The following is a 15,784-nucleotide window of genomic DNA, read 5'->3' on the forward strand; positions in this document are numbered from 1 at the left end:
GAGCTCTGTTCTTAAAGCCAATGCACCTCCATGGTGCAGAGCAAGTCAGTGTCTCTCAGTGAGCAGGATCCAGACTGCCTCCCTTCAACTCCTGAAATAAATCAGGGGTGAAGCAGGGCCTGGAAGTGCCACGGGAATGCCACGCTTGGTGTCTCTGCACCATGTGCTCAGAGGTGAGGCAGCCCTGCTGCACAGCCAGCCCAGCACGTGCTCTGACTCCTGCACTCCAGAGTGCTCAGGGCCCCACGTGCAGCAGAGCCTGGGGGCTTCCTCCCTCTCCTCCACCCCCACGTGTGGGAGGTGTGGGATGACCCCCCCAGGGGCTCAGAGATAGTGTTTGGCTCATCCCTGGGGAGGTTCTTTCCTCACAAGGCCAGTATGCAAATAGTGGGTGGCAGCAGCAGTGCCTCCACCAAGATGAGTCCAGTTCAGTTGGTCTCCTACCCTCAGGGAAACCTCTGGAATGTGAGCTACTAAGGCACCTCAGCTGCTGGGGAGGGCAGGAGTGCCAACAGCCTGTGTCCAGCCCATCCTGCTGGCTGGGGAGCTCTCCACTTGCCACGCAGGAATATCAACTTTGTGTCAACAGACAACAGAGACCAAATGCCCTCAACTGCCAGCCAGGCCTCTGCAGGCTTTCCCAGGCACGCTGATCCCCAAGCTGGACACCAAAGGAGGCAGCCTGGATCCTTCCCATGCACTCATGAGTATAAAATGCTGTGCTTCCTTTCAGAGATCCATTGTCAAACTGTCCCATGCAGAAGGAAAGGGTGAAACAGAGACTGGGATACTTGACCAGACAGAGAAGACCTCATATGTGAACACCAATACACCTATTCCTGATGATATCAGGCAAAGGACACAATAAAAGAATGGCAGAGTTAGAGACAGAATGCAAAGTTCCATGTATCAATAATTATTAACATCCCTCATTACTAGAAAGCACATATTTCCTTTCCAAACAGTGTAGGAGCACTGCAGTCGTTTGGGAACTGGAGTCAGGTCAGTGAACGTTCCGAGGCTGCACTTCCCATCAGCAATCAAGTTGCCTCGTTTTTGGAGATGACAAACATTGGCTATTCTTTTTTTTCCTTGTTCAATTTTCAAAACAAACAGCAAGGTAATAGAAGGATTGCTTTTCTTTCTCACATAAGCCTGGAGTAAGTGTGCAGCAATGTAAGGGATCAAAAGGCTTCCATGCCAGCGTTCCAACATTATTGCTTGCAATAAACATGGTACCACTTTCCAACAACAGATATCAGCTGATGTTTTCTCCAGGTAGAAATGAGTTAAAGACAGAACACTGCTCTTCACTGGAAGTATTATTAACAGTGTAATCTAGAACAGCATGCCAGAAATTTAAACATCTTAAATGTATTTTCTGTTTCGGATGCCATAAACCCGTGTCAGCAGAACAGCAACGAAAACCCAAATAAATTAAGTCATCTGTCAATCAGCTGGAACTCATCCCATGATGTCATTGCTGATAGCTGATTGAAACAGTTAGAGGGGGATTTTCCAAGAGCAAACCCAGTTTAAAAGAATGAGGATCCTTACTTGGGATGGATGTCTTGAGCACTCCCGGAAATAACTCTCTAAAACAGGATTAGGCTGTGGCTTCACACGTCTTACATTCTTTATACCCAAGGCTTTTGCCAGAGGAATGGCAACATATCTGAAAAGACATACCATGAAAAACTTCAGAAATACAACACAGTTACAAGCCCTTGGCTGTTCTCATGCCAGGATCTGAAGAAAATAGATCTGATGCAATTTAATCTGCTCTGGGAGAGGAAGGGATCTCCCTACAGCTAATCCCAAGAGGGAACCACGGCACATGAGCAGTTACACAACAAAGCAGACCCAGGGACTCCAGTTTGTGGCCATGAAATGATATACAACTAAAGGGAAGGAAAGGACACCAAAGTCAGGATGTGTTCTTCGGAGGCATGCTGGAGTTCAGCAACAGTTAAGGGAGAGTGGCACGAGATCAGAGCTCTCTCCGTGCGGGCTCCAGGATTGCTACTGGGCTGCTTTCCCTGGTGGCAAAGTCACTGGGAATGCACTTCACGGGGCCACCCCTGCACGTGGCCATTCCCTGAGGCTGAAGGCTTCTCTTTCTCTGCCTTTTTCCAACCCAAAGCGTTGCAGGGTGTGCCAGGGGCTTCTCCCTTCTGCTTGGGCAGAACTTTCTGAAAAAGCCCTGCTGATATCAGCAATTGATTCCTCATTACTCATAGCCATGGTCAGTTTTCCCTGGATTCCCTGCAGCCAGATGTGTGGGCTAATTATCCACACCAGTGAGACACACTTGGGCAAGCCTTTACTCGGGAGACACTGGGAATGGTTAGAAACATATGATCCAAATTACTTTAGACTGCCAACATGAGTGATCTTATCTGCTCCTGTTTTAAGTCTGTCCAACTTACGACATTCCAAATTTCCTCATTCTATCCTGAAATAATTATAAAAACCTACTAATCACATTCTTTAGGGGAAAAAAAATAGAAAAAAAGGAAATACTCACAAAAAAGGCACAAATAAATAAGTCAAAGCACTGCAAATCTTAACATAATTGTAGCTTTCTTCTGTGGAGTCAACCCCTGCCTGTCCCCTAAGATTCCAGCTGCAGAAGCAATCCCTCTTTCAGTGCCAAAGTGAGGGGGGGAAAAAAAGGAATCAGCTTTACTAGATCTGCATAAAATGTTCACATGAAACTTTGAGACCCCTCCAGCCTGCTTAGCTTGGCCACAGATGGACACCTGGGACCCATCAGCCTCACACAAATGTTCTGGGGCAGTACCAAACCAGAGGAGAGGTTTGGTTGGGAGGACAAATACCTTCCCCCTTCCACCAAGGGAGAGAAAGGAAACCCAAAGAGTTTAGAATTAATGGTATCTCTAACAAAAGGAGATAGAAGTATCTAAGAAAGTGAGATAGAAATATTTTCCTTCTAGATTGGAGCACAGCCACCTATTCCTAACAGTGGAAAGATTTCCCAGTTTTTCACCTGCCGTATTATCTGTACCAGATCTTTCTAGCAAACCACCAACTAATCCTCCTTCAAAAAACATAAGAACATTGATCTAAAGATATTTTTAGCATTAATGAGGATTAACCTTAGCATCAAATTGCATTTCTGCCTCTTACCTTTCACAGAAGAATCGGATAATCAGCAATACAAAAGCATATGGAATTGTGGCATATAACTGATGTGGTTTGGGAAAGACAAGGCCATCCCGGTCTACAAAATCTGCCCATGTACAATTGATTGGCATCCAGATATTCTCCCACCAGAACCAGCTGTTGAGTGTCTTTAATATGTAGGCCATGCTATGTTAAAAAAAAAAAAAAAGATATGATTGAATTTATTCTTCATGTACTAAAAAGAAAATGCATGAAATAAAACATATTGTTGTGTAGAGCCAGTGAAGTCAGTTTGCTTGGAGAAAAAATAAAACCACAGAGGAAGCTGAAACCCTCTCAGTGGGATCATAACCCAGCAGAAGATGAAATAATAGAGCTGAATTCTGAGTTGGTATAAACCAATGCAGGCCTTTGAAATCTGCAGGGGGGGAGGTAATCTGGGGTCTCATTTCAGCCACTCACACTGGACTGCTTAGTACCTGCTCAAATTTGCAATAACAATTTATAATCTATCACACCAATACTAATGAGAACTGATCTTCCCTTGGCTGCCTTCACAGATTAAATATAACAGGGTGGAAGAGTGGAAATGAGAAAGTACAGGGGGAACTCAATTCTGTAATAATAAGGACATTTTGCTGTTCAGTTACCACTGTTTAATATGCTAATGGCCATATATCCTGAATTTGCAGACACCTGTGCAAAGAAACAAGCAGAAAAAAAATACAGTGCATAGCAAGTTTTTCTGGGAATTGTAGGCAGTACCATGATTTAACTGTGATCAGAACAAAATGTCTAAAACCAGTTCTGGAAGGAACAAAAAAAAGATTTCACTTCAACAGAAATATTTCATTCTTGTAAAAGTCTCATTTTTAGCCTCTGCATTCAAAATTATGTATTTAGAAATTTCTGTTCTCACTCATTTAGCTGTAAGGACTTCACAGTACAAACATGTTATATATCCTATAAAAACAGGATCATCCTAACACTGAAGAAAAATAGAAGTTACAATGTTTTCCATAAGGCTGAAATACACCATTTTTCTATCATTTCAGAAAATAATAAATTTAAATAAATTTTTCCATACTAAGACTTTCTGCAAACCAGGAAAAACACAAGGAAATAGCTGATACCATTGAACCACAGATTTGATGAGGAAACAGCTGAGCTGGGAGGATTTCAAACAGGTCTCCTCCCAGCATCCCACTGGAAGATCCAACAGCAATATCTTTGTAGGGGATCAAGTGATAAGATCAAATCATGCTGAGGTCAGACAGTAGTTCAGACTTTTTCCTGTCCCTCCATATCTGAGCAGGGGCCACAGGACTTCAGTTGTGCCTGGAGCTGGGTCAGGACACAGTGCTGGGTGCACTCACCCTGGCATTCCGGATCTGGAATGGATCCCACTTTAATGTACAGCCAAAGGAACCATCGCTGGCCTTTAGGAAGGACACTGAGGTGCTGGAGTGTGTTCAAAGAAGTCCTGTGAGGAGCAGCTGAGGGAGCTGGGAGGGCTCAGCCTGGAGAGGAGGAGGCTCAGGGGAGACCTTCTCACTCTACAACTCCCTGACAGCAGGGGGGAGCCGGGTGGGGGGCAGGTTCTTCTTCCAGGTAACCAGAAGTAGGACAAGAGGGCACAGCCTTAAACTGCACCAGGGGAGGTTTAGGTTGGACATCAGGAAGAAATTCTTTACAGAGAGAGTGATCAGCCATTGGAATGGGCTGCCCAGGGAGGGGGTGGAGTCACCATGCCTGGAGGTGTTTAAGGACAGACTGGATGTGGCATCAGTGCCATGGGCTGGGTGACAAGGTGGTGTTGGGTCACAGGTTGGAGTCAATGATCTCAGAGGTCTTTTCCGACCCAGTTCATTCGGTGATTCTGTTTCCACTAAGCTGGAGCCTTGCAGCAGGTCTGGGAAACTGTGACCTGGACCCACCAAACAGCCACTGTGGATCCATTTCCTGGCCAAGCCCAGTAGTCAGAACTAAGCCATTAATTACTCACCATTTAATCTTTTTAAACACCAAATGGGGACAGTAAAAACCTTCCCAATAAATCATGTGTGTAGAACCAACTGCGAAAATAAAGGAGGGAGAAATCACAGTTGTTCCCCCACTCAGACTTTATATGCCAAGTTTCAGCCTAGAGCAAGTTTTTACTGCTGGATTATAAACTCCTGGAAGTGGAGATTTATCCCGGGGCTGCTCCCAGACCCTTAACAACAGCTCACAGGCGCCATCAGAGTGAAGCAGGGCTTTGAAACAGGACATTTGGGTCAGACAGAAAGGCTGGCAGACAAACTGCCCTGGAAGACCAGGGGAGAGACTCATTACACAGCTCTGCTTCCTAACATATCTATATTTTTTAACTAGACTGTACACTGCAAACTACCACAAACTGTAATAAAAATAGGCCAGTCTGTTACAGCACAGTGGAAAGAGCACTCCCAGTTGGATTGTGGGGAGGTGGGTTGGGACAGAACATGCACCCAAAACCTTAGAAAAACCCAGCAGTGCATATTTTCATATTGGATTCCTGGGATCTCACCAGCTCATGTTTTCCTTCCACACACGGATGCCTCACCATATAGTACCTCTTAAACTCGTTAATGTAGCACTATTAAACTAAGCTCATAAGCACAAGCTTGATCTTAAAATTTAAGGGAATTCTGGGATTTGAGGTCTGCTCTGGAGTTCACAGATTCAGGAGAAATCCTTCCCCACAAACACCAAATGACTCACTGAAAGGTGGGTTCTCTGAAACTCTTCCTTCTGTAAATCCTGTACTTGTACCAGGACTTGCCTGGCACATGGAGGGGGGGTCAGACCATCCCTGGTGAACACTGTCCAAGTAACTCCTAGAAAACTGTTGATGAGATTCCAAATCTGTCTGCAGCCTATTCTTAAGTTTCATTACCCTTAAACTGGATGTTTTCACTGCAGCAAATCAGGCCACTCCCCAGGAAATCTTACAGATTCCCATCTCCATAAGAGCAGCTGTTAAGTAGTTGGGCTGTTTTCCTGTCTCCCTTCAGGTCCCATCATGAGGTTCCTGGAGCACCTGCAAGGTGGGGAACACCAGTGGCCACCAGTTCCAGCCCAGGGATCAGGCTGCAGATACCAGATTTCAAAAGCAGCTCATCTTTTTAGCTTGCATGAAGTGTCACAAGTTGCTCTGCTGCTTCCAAAGAATGGGCACTGGAGGAAAAGGCCCAGCTTGGCCTGATTTGGGACCAGCTCTAACGAGAAGCTTTAAAGCCAACCCAGCCTGAACCTCCTATTGCTGGTGCTGAGCTCAGAGCTTTTCCTTGGAGCTTGTAGCAGCACCAACAATCAGGAGTGAGAAATTACAACAGCAGGTGACTCATATTCTACCCAGCCAAGGCTGAAAAAAACCTCTGCCTCTTCCCAGATCCCAATCCATGCACCAGCACTGCCAGGATTCGTTGACAAAACTGGAATTGTTGCTCTAGAAGGGGCTAAAATTCAGTCTAACAAAAAAATGAAGATATTTTAGAAAACTGAGGTTCCTCTGCATCTCAGGAATTAAATACTCCAAGTAAAGAAATCTAATCACCTTGCTACGGAAGGATCTCCTCTGTAGCCCAATCTAGTTTTAAATGGGTTAGTGCAAAACAGGAAAATCAGGAATGATTGCTTCAGGAACTGCATCCTTTATAATTAAAGAAAAGCCTACACACTTGGGAAGTACCAATGTGAAGTTTCTTTCAAAGCCCTGTTTCTTGAATCCTTGATATACTGGATAAAAGAACCCAAAAACCTGATTTTTAACACCATTAAGCAAAAGAAAAAAAAAAAGGGATATATTTGGGTTTGACAAAAGCTATGTGGCTGCATTTTGCAAAACAAATTCAGGAGCTGCTTTGAAGTGAAATTTCTGGCTGCTGCAGTCTGAGGAATTAATAAATAGAAACAAAGCCAAAGCTTTGATTGTATTCTCTGCACAAAAGCTCTTGCGTGCAAAAACTGCATTTCCAAAGCCAGACTAAGAGAAGGTGATACCCAGGTTTGCAGGATGTGTTGGGAGCATTTCCTATGCTTATTTACTGAACAAATTAGAAAAAACACAATGGATCAACAACACGAAAGTGCAAATGAAAGAAACCTTAATTTTTAAACATCTTATCAGTCTACTCTGTGGCTCCAGAGGTGTAGCAGGGAAAGAATGTAATCAGCAAAAAGCAAGAATAACATAATTCTATTTCACTCATAATTTGGCAGAACTGGTAAAACTGCTGCAGTGACTGTTGGGAAAAAAAAAATCAAGTCTCTCAGATATCAAGAGATAGCAAAGCTGTTCCGGGCTGTTAATCATCAACATTAAACAGAAGTGTAAAAGAGTAAACAAAAATGAGATGCACCATACCATGACTTTGTTTTGGGCTTTGCTGGAGACTCAGAAACATATCCAAGAGTAACCACACAAGTTTTAGCAGCAGCTCAGTGTTTTGCTACAGACATTCATGTTCCCCATGGAACAGGTGGACGGATGTGGGTCCTGCACGTTGGGCCGTGTGGTTTGTGGAGGAAAGAGCTGAAGGAAGGATGTTGGTGGATGCTGCCATCCCTTCCCATGTTGTCTTCCCAAATGTGCAAACATGATTCTGGTTGGATTCTGCACAACCTGAGCCTGACATCTCCCCCAGCCCACAGATCCCAGCGGCGGCAGCTGGGAATAAAGGAGCTGTTGGACCTGGAAGTTCTTATGGTGAAACCCTGAAGTGAAACCCTGGAGAGCTCCATCCATAAAGCAGCTGAATTAAGACTGCTGCAAGACCTTTAACTTCACATTTACTCCCTCACTTGTACAAATCTCAGCTGTAAACAGTTTAAGTGCCCAGTTATGGGGCAATTACAGCATTTTACTTCTTTTACTGCTCCTCCTCATTACCTTGTAACTCGGGTACTACCGTGAGCAGGCTAAAAAGCACTTTGAATAAATCTCAATTAAGGTGGCAAGTGAGTTTTCTATTTTTTTCCCTGTTCTCTGGGGAAAAAAAATATTAAAAAAAGTGAACCAGACTTCTTTGAAATGAATCATTTTCTGGGTGAAAGTTCCCATGCTGTCTCTACTTAAAGGTAAATAATTTTTGAGCAGCTGAAATGGTTTTAGCTGACAGCAGGCTGCTGAGGAAAGTGAAATACAGTTCTCTCACTATACAATTACAGTGCAAACTATGTCCACTTTTAAGCTTTAAAAATCCATAACATGGACAGAGTGGAATAAAAAGCTGTGAAATAACTCAAATATCTGCAATAATTTTGAGATGAAAGTAGTCATTGGAAAAAAACCAAACCCTATCCAAAGTACAGGTTCTTAATAGACACTTAATTCATGAAAAGTTTGAACAAACCTAAAGGAACAACACTTGATGCTTTAAGAACTTGGTAACCACTTGTCAGAACACAGGGAAAAATCTTTTCAATTATGACAGTTTTCTTCAAATTATTACTATTAGGGAAAGATGCAAAAGGGATTTTTTTTTTTTGTAGCTTAACAATGTTCTATTTGAAATAAAAACCTGAAGTGCAGCTTAAAGTGCTGTTTTATAATGGAGATTTTCCCAGAACTGTGACTCTTCATGGGCACTTATTTAAAGTAAGAAGTAAGGGCAGAGAAGAATCGAGTGGCACAGGGGTACAGAGTGATCAGGATAAGTGCATTATTAGAAGTACAGCAGCACCATAAAACATGAGAAAACAGTAGAATAGTGAGTAACTAAGAGAGACCTCAGGGTGCAGAGGCTTCTCCACCATCGGTGGATGACTCAAGGTTTTAAATTAGGCCTGGGAAGGCAGGAAGGGGACAGGGCTGGTGCATCTGTGCTCTGGAAAACTCTATTTGCAGCTTCCTGAAACAGAACTTTCAAGAATAACACACACTTGGACACTGATGGTCTCTACACCCCCTGACCCAGCAGGTACCCCAAGGCTGGTGAGCTCCACTGTTCCCAGCTCTCCTCCTGGTTATCCCCCTTCCTTTGCAGCTTAACCTGCCCAGACACTCCCCACCCACAAACCCGACTGGAGGAGGAGCCAGAACGGAACTGGTCTTTCATTATTTCAACCACTCTGACATCCTTTTCATGTCCTAACACATGCAAGGCAGATCTTGAGTTAAATGTGCATCAGCAAAGCCTCTTCATCAGCAGTGGCACCCTAGGTGAAGGGCTGAGCCAGGAAGGTAGTGAAAAATAGAAATACACTGCAAAAAGTGAGAGGAAAATGTGACTGGGGCTGCTCCAGCTGAATGTTGTAGCATTACTGTGAAGTAACCCTTTCTGGCACTTGTTTAGATGTGTTATTTATAGCACTAGCTTCTTCAGATCCTCAACAGGTAAGTCTTACAGAAAAAAACAAAACCTCTGTTAAACTGAATTTCTTAAAGAACGTTTTGTTTTTCTTAGCATTTTACAGAACAAAATTAGAACCACCTTTTTTAAGCACCTTAAATTCAACGTTTTGTCTTCCACATTATCACATCTATTTCATTAATTAACACTTTTTCCCTGTTAATAAATATTCCTCCCTTCCAGTTCAGAAAGAAGTGCTCTTACAAGCACTTAACAGGATAATGATACAAGAAGTAGAAAAGCAAAACTGCTACTGTAACCTGTATTACCTTTTTTTTTTCCCAACAAAAAGCAGTTCTCATAGGTTGGAATACTTAGTGGCAACATATAAATCTCATTAAGGCCACCCCATTCTTTACCTGAAGATGATATACTCTAATAAAACAGTGTTAGATACCAGCACATGCTGACAATTCAGAGCAGAGCCTGATGTAATGAGAGGGGAAAACCCCAACCCAACAAAACCTACTAGAACAGGAAAAAAGGAAAGGAAAAAAGAATTCCTACCTTTATGATGTTGCAGCCAAAGAGACCATAAGCACATTAGCAGGGAAGAGGCATCACACTCCCTACTCTGACCGAGGTAAACACGCCCTATCTCCAGAACCCTTTCAAATTCCTCCCAGACCCACCCAGCAAAGCTGCGCTTCAAGATTTCTGACTGAGGGCAATTCCTGATGTCATCCCCATCCACTCCTGAAACCCGGGAGCAGCAGAGCCTCCCTGCCTTCCCTGCTGCTCCTTTCAACACGGAGAGATGAAGAAATGTTTGAAGCCACGTGGTGTTTTGTTGCAGGATGAGAATTTGTCTCACCTTGTGTTGCTCCACACGCGCTCGGGGAGGATGCGGCGCCTCTGAGGGGGCAGGAAAAGCCGAACGCATCCCTTCACTCTGACAGCCTTTAGAGGTATTGTTAGATGAAGAGTGGGGTTTTAAATAAAGGTAGAGAAAGGTTTCTGCTCCTATTGACCAGTCTCAGCAATATTTCCAGCCTCAATCCACTGAATGTTTTACAAGTGTTCCAGTTCCTCAGAAGATATAAAATGGAATTTCCGAGGGAAGCACACACTGAGTGTGTGTTTGGTTACAGATCCCATATAAACACATCAGTTTTACTTTAACCTATGTGATTTTTAATTTTTTTTTTAATTCCATGACTAAGGAATCAGGATGAAAGTCACCCCTCAGCAGCTCTCAACAATTTCAAATCCTAAATAACAGCTTTCAGGAGGGTTGGCATTACTTTGCATTCTGGTGGGCAGAATATTGTTAGAAAGGGAGAAGAAAACCTCTTATTAGCCCTTTCTTCCTGCTCTGCAGTCAGCAAACATCAACCCATGACATGGGAGCACAAGAACAGAAGAAACATGGAACAGTGACTGATAATGCTCCCAGCCTTCACTGGTCTGGGCTCCAAGACTTCCTAAACCACAGATGGTGTCTATGGAAATAACTCTGGAGAGCATCCCCCCCCCAAGGCCTTCATTTCCACAACTCCTTTGGAGCATTGAGACTTTCATTTCAATCTATAAGCCTGCAGTGAAAGGAGATGTGTGACCCAGGCAATATTTGGATCCTGTTCATTTATTTCCCCCCAGAGAAAAGTGTGGGTTTGCTCACACAGGTTTATTTTTTTCTTTGAGGTTTTGTATCTTGCAGCTATTGCAGGTCTTTGGTCCTTCCATAAAACTGGGAGCAGTATTCAATCACCTGATGCACCAGAGAAGCATTAAACATGAAGGATTATTTCAGAAAGGAGTATGGCTTTGCTGTTGCTTTAAATGATCTCCATAATTTCCCACATCTGAACAAACCACTGCTGTGAACCAAGCAGAGGATTTAGGAACCCTCTGCCAATTAGGAAAGCCTAGAGCAAGCTGATTCATATATCACTTGGCTAATCCTGTGCCAGTAATGGAGTAGCCAACTGGCAGCAACACCTTTCTTATGCCTAAATCCACAATTTCTTCACTGTTACAGTAAACAGCAAAAAACAAGTTTGTTTGACTGGAGCAAGTGTGGGACTGCTACCAAAAAAAAATAAATGGGAAAACACGTTCATCCTTTCTGAGGAGCATTTGTTGGGTAGCACTCACCACCTATGAAGGAGGCTATTACAAGATTAAAGATGCTACATGGTAAATGCCAAGCTAACCATACCCTCTTGATCAAAGTGCCCACTGGCCTGGCAATTACCACTGCACTTTCATAGTGCTCACCCTTCAGGTATCTTCAATTTGAATGCTGCAAAAAAAAAAAAAATAAATGACATGAAACAAAAAACCACCTTAGTCTGTACATCTCCATGAGAAAATTTAAAAATCCAAGTGTTACTACTCCTTACTTGCAGCAGAACAACTACTCAATCACCGGAAAATTAAATATAACCAAATATAATAAGATAACTAAATATAACTAGATAATGGGGGCATGGGTTTGACTCAATTATTTTACATATCACTGGAAATTATGTATAAGTTCTCAGTAAAAAAGAGTAAAAAACAAGAAAAATTCACTTCTTTCACAAAATGTCACAATTCACCTCCGTATTTTCCAGCCAGTTAAACAGATACAATAAATTACAGTGAATCCACTGGGTGTGAGCTCTCCTTTGAGCTTCCAAGCAGTTACATAAAAGAGTTAATAGTATTAGTTAACTTTCTCAGTAGGGAAAAACCCTGTTGGCAAATCTTTGAGACAGCATTAAACCTTAAACTTCTACAATCAGAGCTGTTGTGTGTGGTGGTACCTGAATGGGGAAGAAGAAAAAAACCACACCAAAACCATCCCCCAAACCCCTAAGGGTTTCTTTTGTTTTCTTTCATATAAAAAAACCCTTGAATTAATCTGGGGAGCCAAAAAAAATGTTCTAAATATACTGCTATCAATGCCAAACTGGTTTTGCTAATTGATTATCTCAATAGCAGACAGTTAATCAAATCTCAGCCATATGTATACATGGAGAAAGAGCAGGAATCAATTTGATACAAAACTAATAATTTGGCCTCTGAATTCTCTTTTCACCGCCAGTGGAACCCACCTGCTTGCCACTCCTTCAAGATTAAAGTAGAACAACTTGACATTCCTATATTTTTTTACTCCTCAAGACTCAATAAATACCTGAAAATTAATCATTCCAAGGACATCAATATCATAACTCACAACCTTGCAATCTGCAGTTTAAAAACTAAGCTCCTCTCCACAGGAATTCAAACCTTCCCCTAATAGACCAACCTTTCCTTACATAAACAGGGATGAAGAAGTCTATTTACAATCTCTCAAAAAGCTTTTTTCCTCAAGCCCTTTCTTACCAGTATGACCTGATTCATAATCCAGATCCTTACAGGGAGATGTTCACTAAGGAGCGGCTTCGTTATTAATTAATCAGTAATTAGTAATGCATTCTGTCATAACTGAAGACTAGATACCTGATTTTGAACACAGCAAGCATTAAGGTAATAAATATTTATCCCCCATGAATGCCACTGCAGGACTAAGTCAGGAGACAGGATTTGAACACATAGGTTGAAATCTTCAGAACTCTCAAATCTTTTAAAATTATCGTTTCAGAACTTGGTTCCCATGAATTTTAGTCAGAATTAGAAAACTCACTACTTCGACAATCTGGGCTTTAATAATAAGAAGGAAGATGACAACTGGATAGAGAGAGGATGTCAGCAGCAATCCTGGGAGGAGAAAGTGAAGTGAAGGAACACCAACACACTCTACTGCTGATCCCAGCTGCCATAGGCTTTGGATGTGCCTTAGGAAAAAGGCTCCAGGAAAAGACAATGACATTCCCTGGGGACTGCCTTGTAACCAGCTTCTCTCACACACTCAATTGAGGGGCAGGAACACCACAATTATACTCCCTCTTTCAAGCTCCAAACCCTGGGCTGTGTTTAATTTAAATCCTGAACACAGAGTGTATCAACAACCCTCCTGGACAGGAAGGAACAATCCTCTCAAACCCAGAGGCACAGAGATGTACACATGATTTAGTTGGCTTTCTTTATGCAAAACCCTGGTCCTGTGTTGTCTTTAAATTATCCTTGGTGAGGAGGTTTTTTTCTTTCCCCTCAGTTTAGCAATCAACTTGTCCATACTTGTCAAATCCCCCTTTCCAGCAACCAGAAACACCAGAGCAATTTGGATATAACTGCACAGCTACAGAAGGTACTTGCACTGAGTTTGTTCCAATCTATTTGAAAAGGTAAATTTAGCAAGGAGAGTAACTTTGGGTGCTTACAAAGCAAAAAAAAAATAACATATATATATATATAAAAGGATTGACTTCTATAATTCACCCTTTCCACTCCAGATACTGTATTCCCCCCAAATAACACTCCTATGTTAAGATGCAGGAGACTACTACACACAATCTTCTGGCTGCAACACTAAGAGATTTAACAATTAATCCAATCAGTTCAGAGAGTTTCTTAATTCATTTCCAACAGTCCAAATAACACAGGATTAAAAAAAAAATGCCTTGTTGATCCTTGGAGCTGGAAGCACTGGTTTAACAACTGTATGAAAATAAACCTCAACAATTTGTAACACTTGCAGGTAAGACAATGCTGCAAACATTTGATTACATTCCTGGGAGACTCTCGGGTCATCAATCTTGATCCACCCACAGAGAACACAAAATACAAGCATTTGCTTGGTGCAACTGAAAGGCAACTCCTTTGATGCTTCACACCCAGCAATTCCCACCTCTGCAGCAGCTCCTAAATGACAAATCCAGGAAACATGAGCATCATGCTGGTCAATAATTTTAGCTGAGGTGAAGAAATACTCCTTTAGAGGGACCAATGCTCTGTTGAAGGTGACCAAGTACCAGATTTTCTCTCAAGGAGATAAATAATTTTTAAAAAAACTGGTTGAGTTTTACATTTGCTGCTCAGTGGATCTTCACCCAACTCTCACAGAAAGTCAGCAGAAAGAGAACACTGCTTTCACACATGATTTTCCTGAAGTATATAAATACCATCAAGGAAACCAAGTACTGCAGGTAAGTTTCCAGAAAACATTAATTTCTGTTTCAGTTAAACCCCAACAGCAAAGAGCCATAAAAGGTCTGCAGTGACAAAGTTATTGTAAGAGCTGACAAACCCATTTGAAGGTTATATTTGGAGATAAAAATCAGCAAGCAAAGAAATAAGGACACTGCATTTTGTCATTTGACAACAAATCTTTCTTCCTTGATCAATATACTCTATTATTGCAAAATAGACTTAAAATTATTATTCATTTTTTAACATGCAGCTATTACTTCCTTCTAATTAGCATTGGGCATTTGGAACTTCTTTTAAACTCCATAAAAAGTGATCAGATTTCAACTCTTTAGCACCAGGACGAGATGGGACAGATCCCTGGACAACTCCAATTGGCAGCAACAACTCCTGACAGAATTTCAGGATGTGTACATGGAAACCTTCCCTACAAACTTTAAGGGAGCCAACATTCAGCACTGCTCACTTTTGAGGTTGTATGTGCTACTTTAAGACATTTCACATTTTTTCCCAGTCTTCCTCCTAAAAGGACACTGCTGACTGACAAAACTCATGTTTTGGAAGGCAGGAACCAACAATAACTAAGGATATTGTAATTCTCCATGCAAGATTTTTGCCATAAAATATATTCTTGTATTCCTTCCACCCTTGCTGTGAGCCAGCAGCCAGCCAGCTCTCTATTAAAGAGCATCTCTGACACTTAACAGCAATAAATTAATTTACACAACATTTAAGAAGATAATGGCTTGGAAAAGCTTAAATCCCTGAGATGTTTCTCAACCAAGTCCAGGCCCATGCCTGATGCTGAGCTGGTGACAGTAAAAGCTTGCCTGTTATCCACTCTGACACACACTGCTGGCTTCTAACAAGACTTCAGAGTGAATCAGGTGGCCTAAAGGAGTTGTACAAAATACAACAAGAATTTACAAACTCCTTTGGACAACCCTAAGGGAAAATACAGAGGATCAACACTGTAATGACCACAATATTTTCACTCCTACGGACGCTGATAAATCCCTGATTGTGACTTCAGACACCATCCCACACTGACTCTGGAGGAAGTACAAACAAAGCTTATCCTGCAGTGATAAACCAGGGAACAGCCAAGGCTCCTTATTCCCAGCTTTACAAGTGTATCATAAGTATAGAATTTCCCAAGGTTGGTTTTTATTCTTGTATTACAGGATTAAAACTTGTACTACAAGTCTTAAAAGTAGAATGGAAAGCAGTCGTAAAATTATTGGGGA

The 15,784-nt window shown here is 42.1% G+C and overlaps 1 protein-coding gene across 6 annotated transcripts in view; it reads right to left on the reverse strand.

Annotated features, from left to right (window-relative positions):
- Nucleotides 1-15,784, reverse strand: part of CERS3 (ceramide synthase 3) — a 42,829-nt gene that overhangs the window by 24,006 nt on the left and 3,039 nt on the right. For 3 of the 6 annotated variants that reach the window (XM_064669168.1, XM_064669166.1, XM_064669171.1), the window contains exons 2-3: nt 3,151-3,333; nt 1,558-1,675 (exon numbers count right to left, since the gene is read on the reverse strand). In XM_064669168.1, the coding sequence (XP_064525238.1) occupies nt 1,558-1,675; nt 3,151-3,332 (300 nt within the window). In that variant the 5' untranslated portion in view covers nt 3,333. Of the gene's footprint in view, nt 1-1,557; nt 1,676-3,150; nt 3,334-9,880; nt 10,314-10,335; nt 11,677-15,784 lie in introns of those variants that run through there. The other 3 variants (XM_064669167.1, XM_064669169.1, XM_064669165.1) reach the window with 3 other exon arrangements.

This window comes from Pseudopipra pipra, chromosome 12 (genome assembly GCF_036250125.1).
Source record: "Pseudopipra pipra isolate bDixPip1 chromosome 12, bDixPip1.hap1, whole genome shotgun sequence".
Taxonomy (NCBI): Eukaryota; Metazoa; Chordata; class Aves; order Passeriformes; family Pipridae; genus Pseudopipra; species Pseudopipra pipra.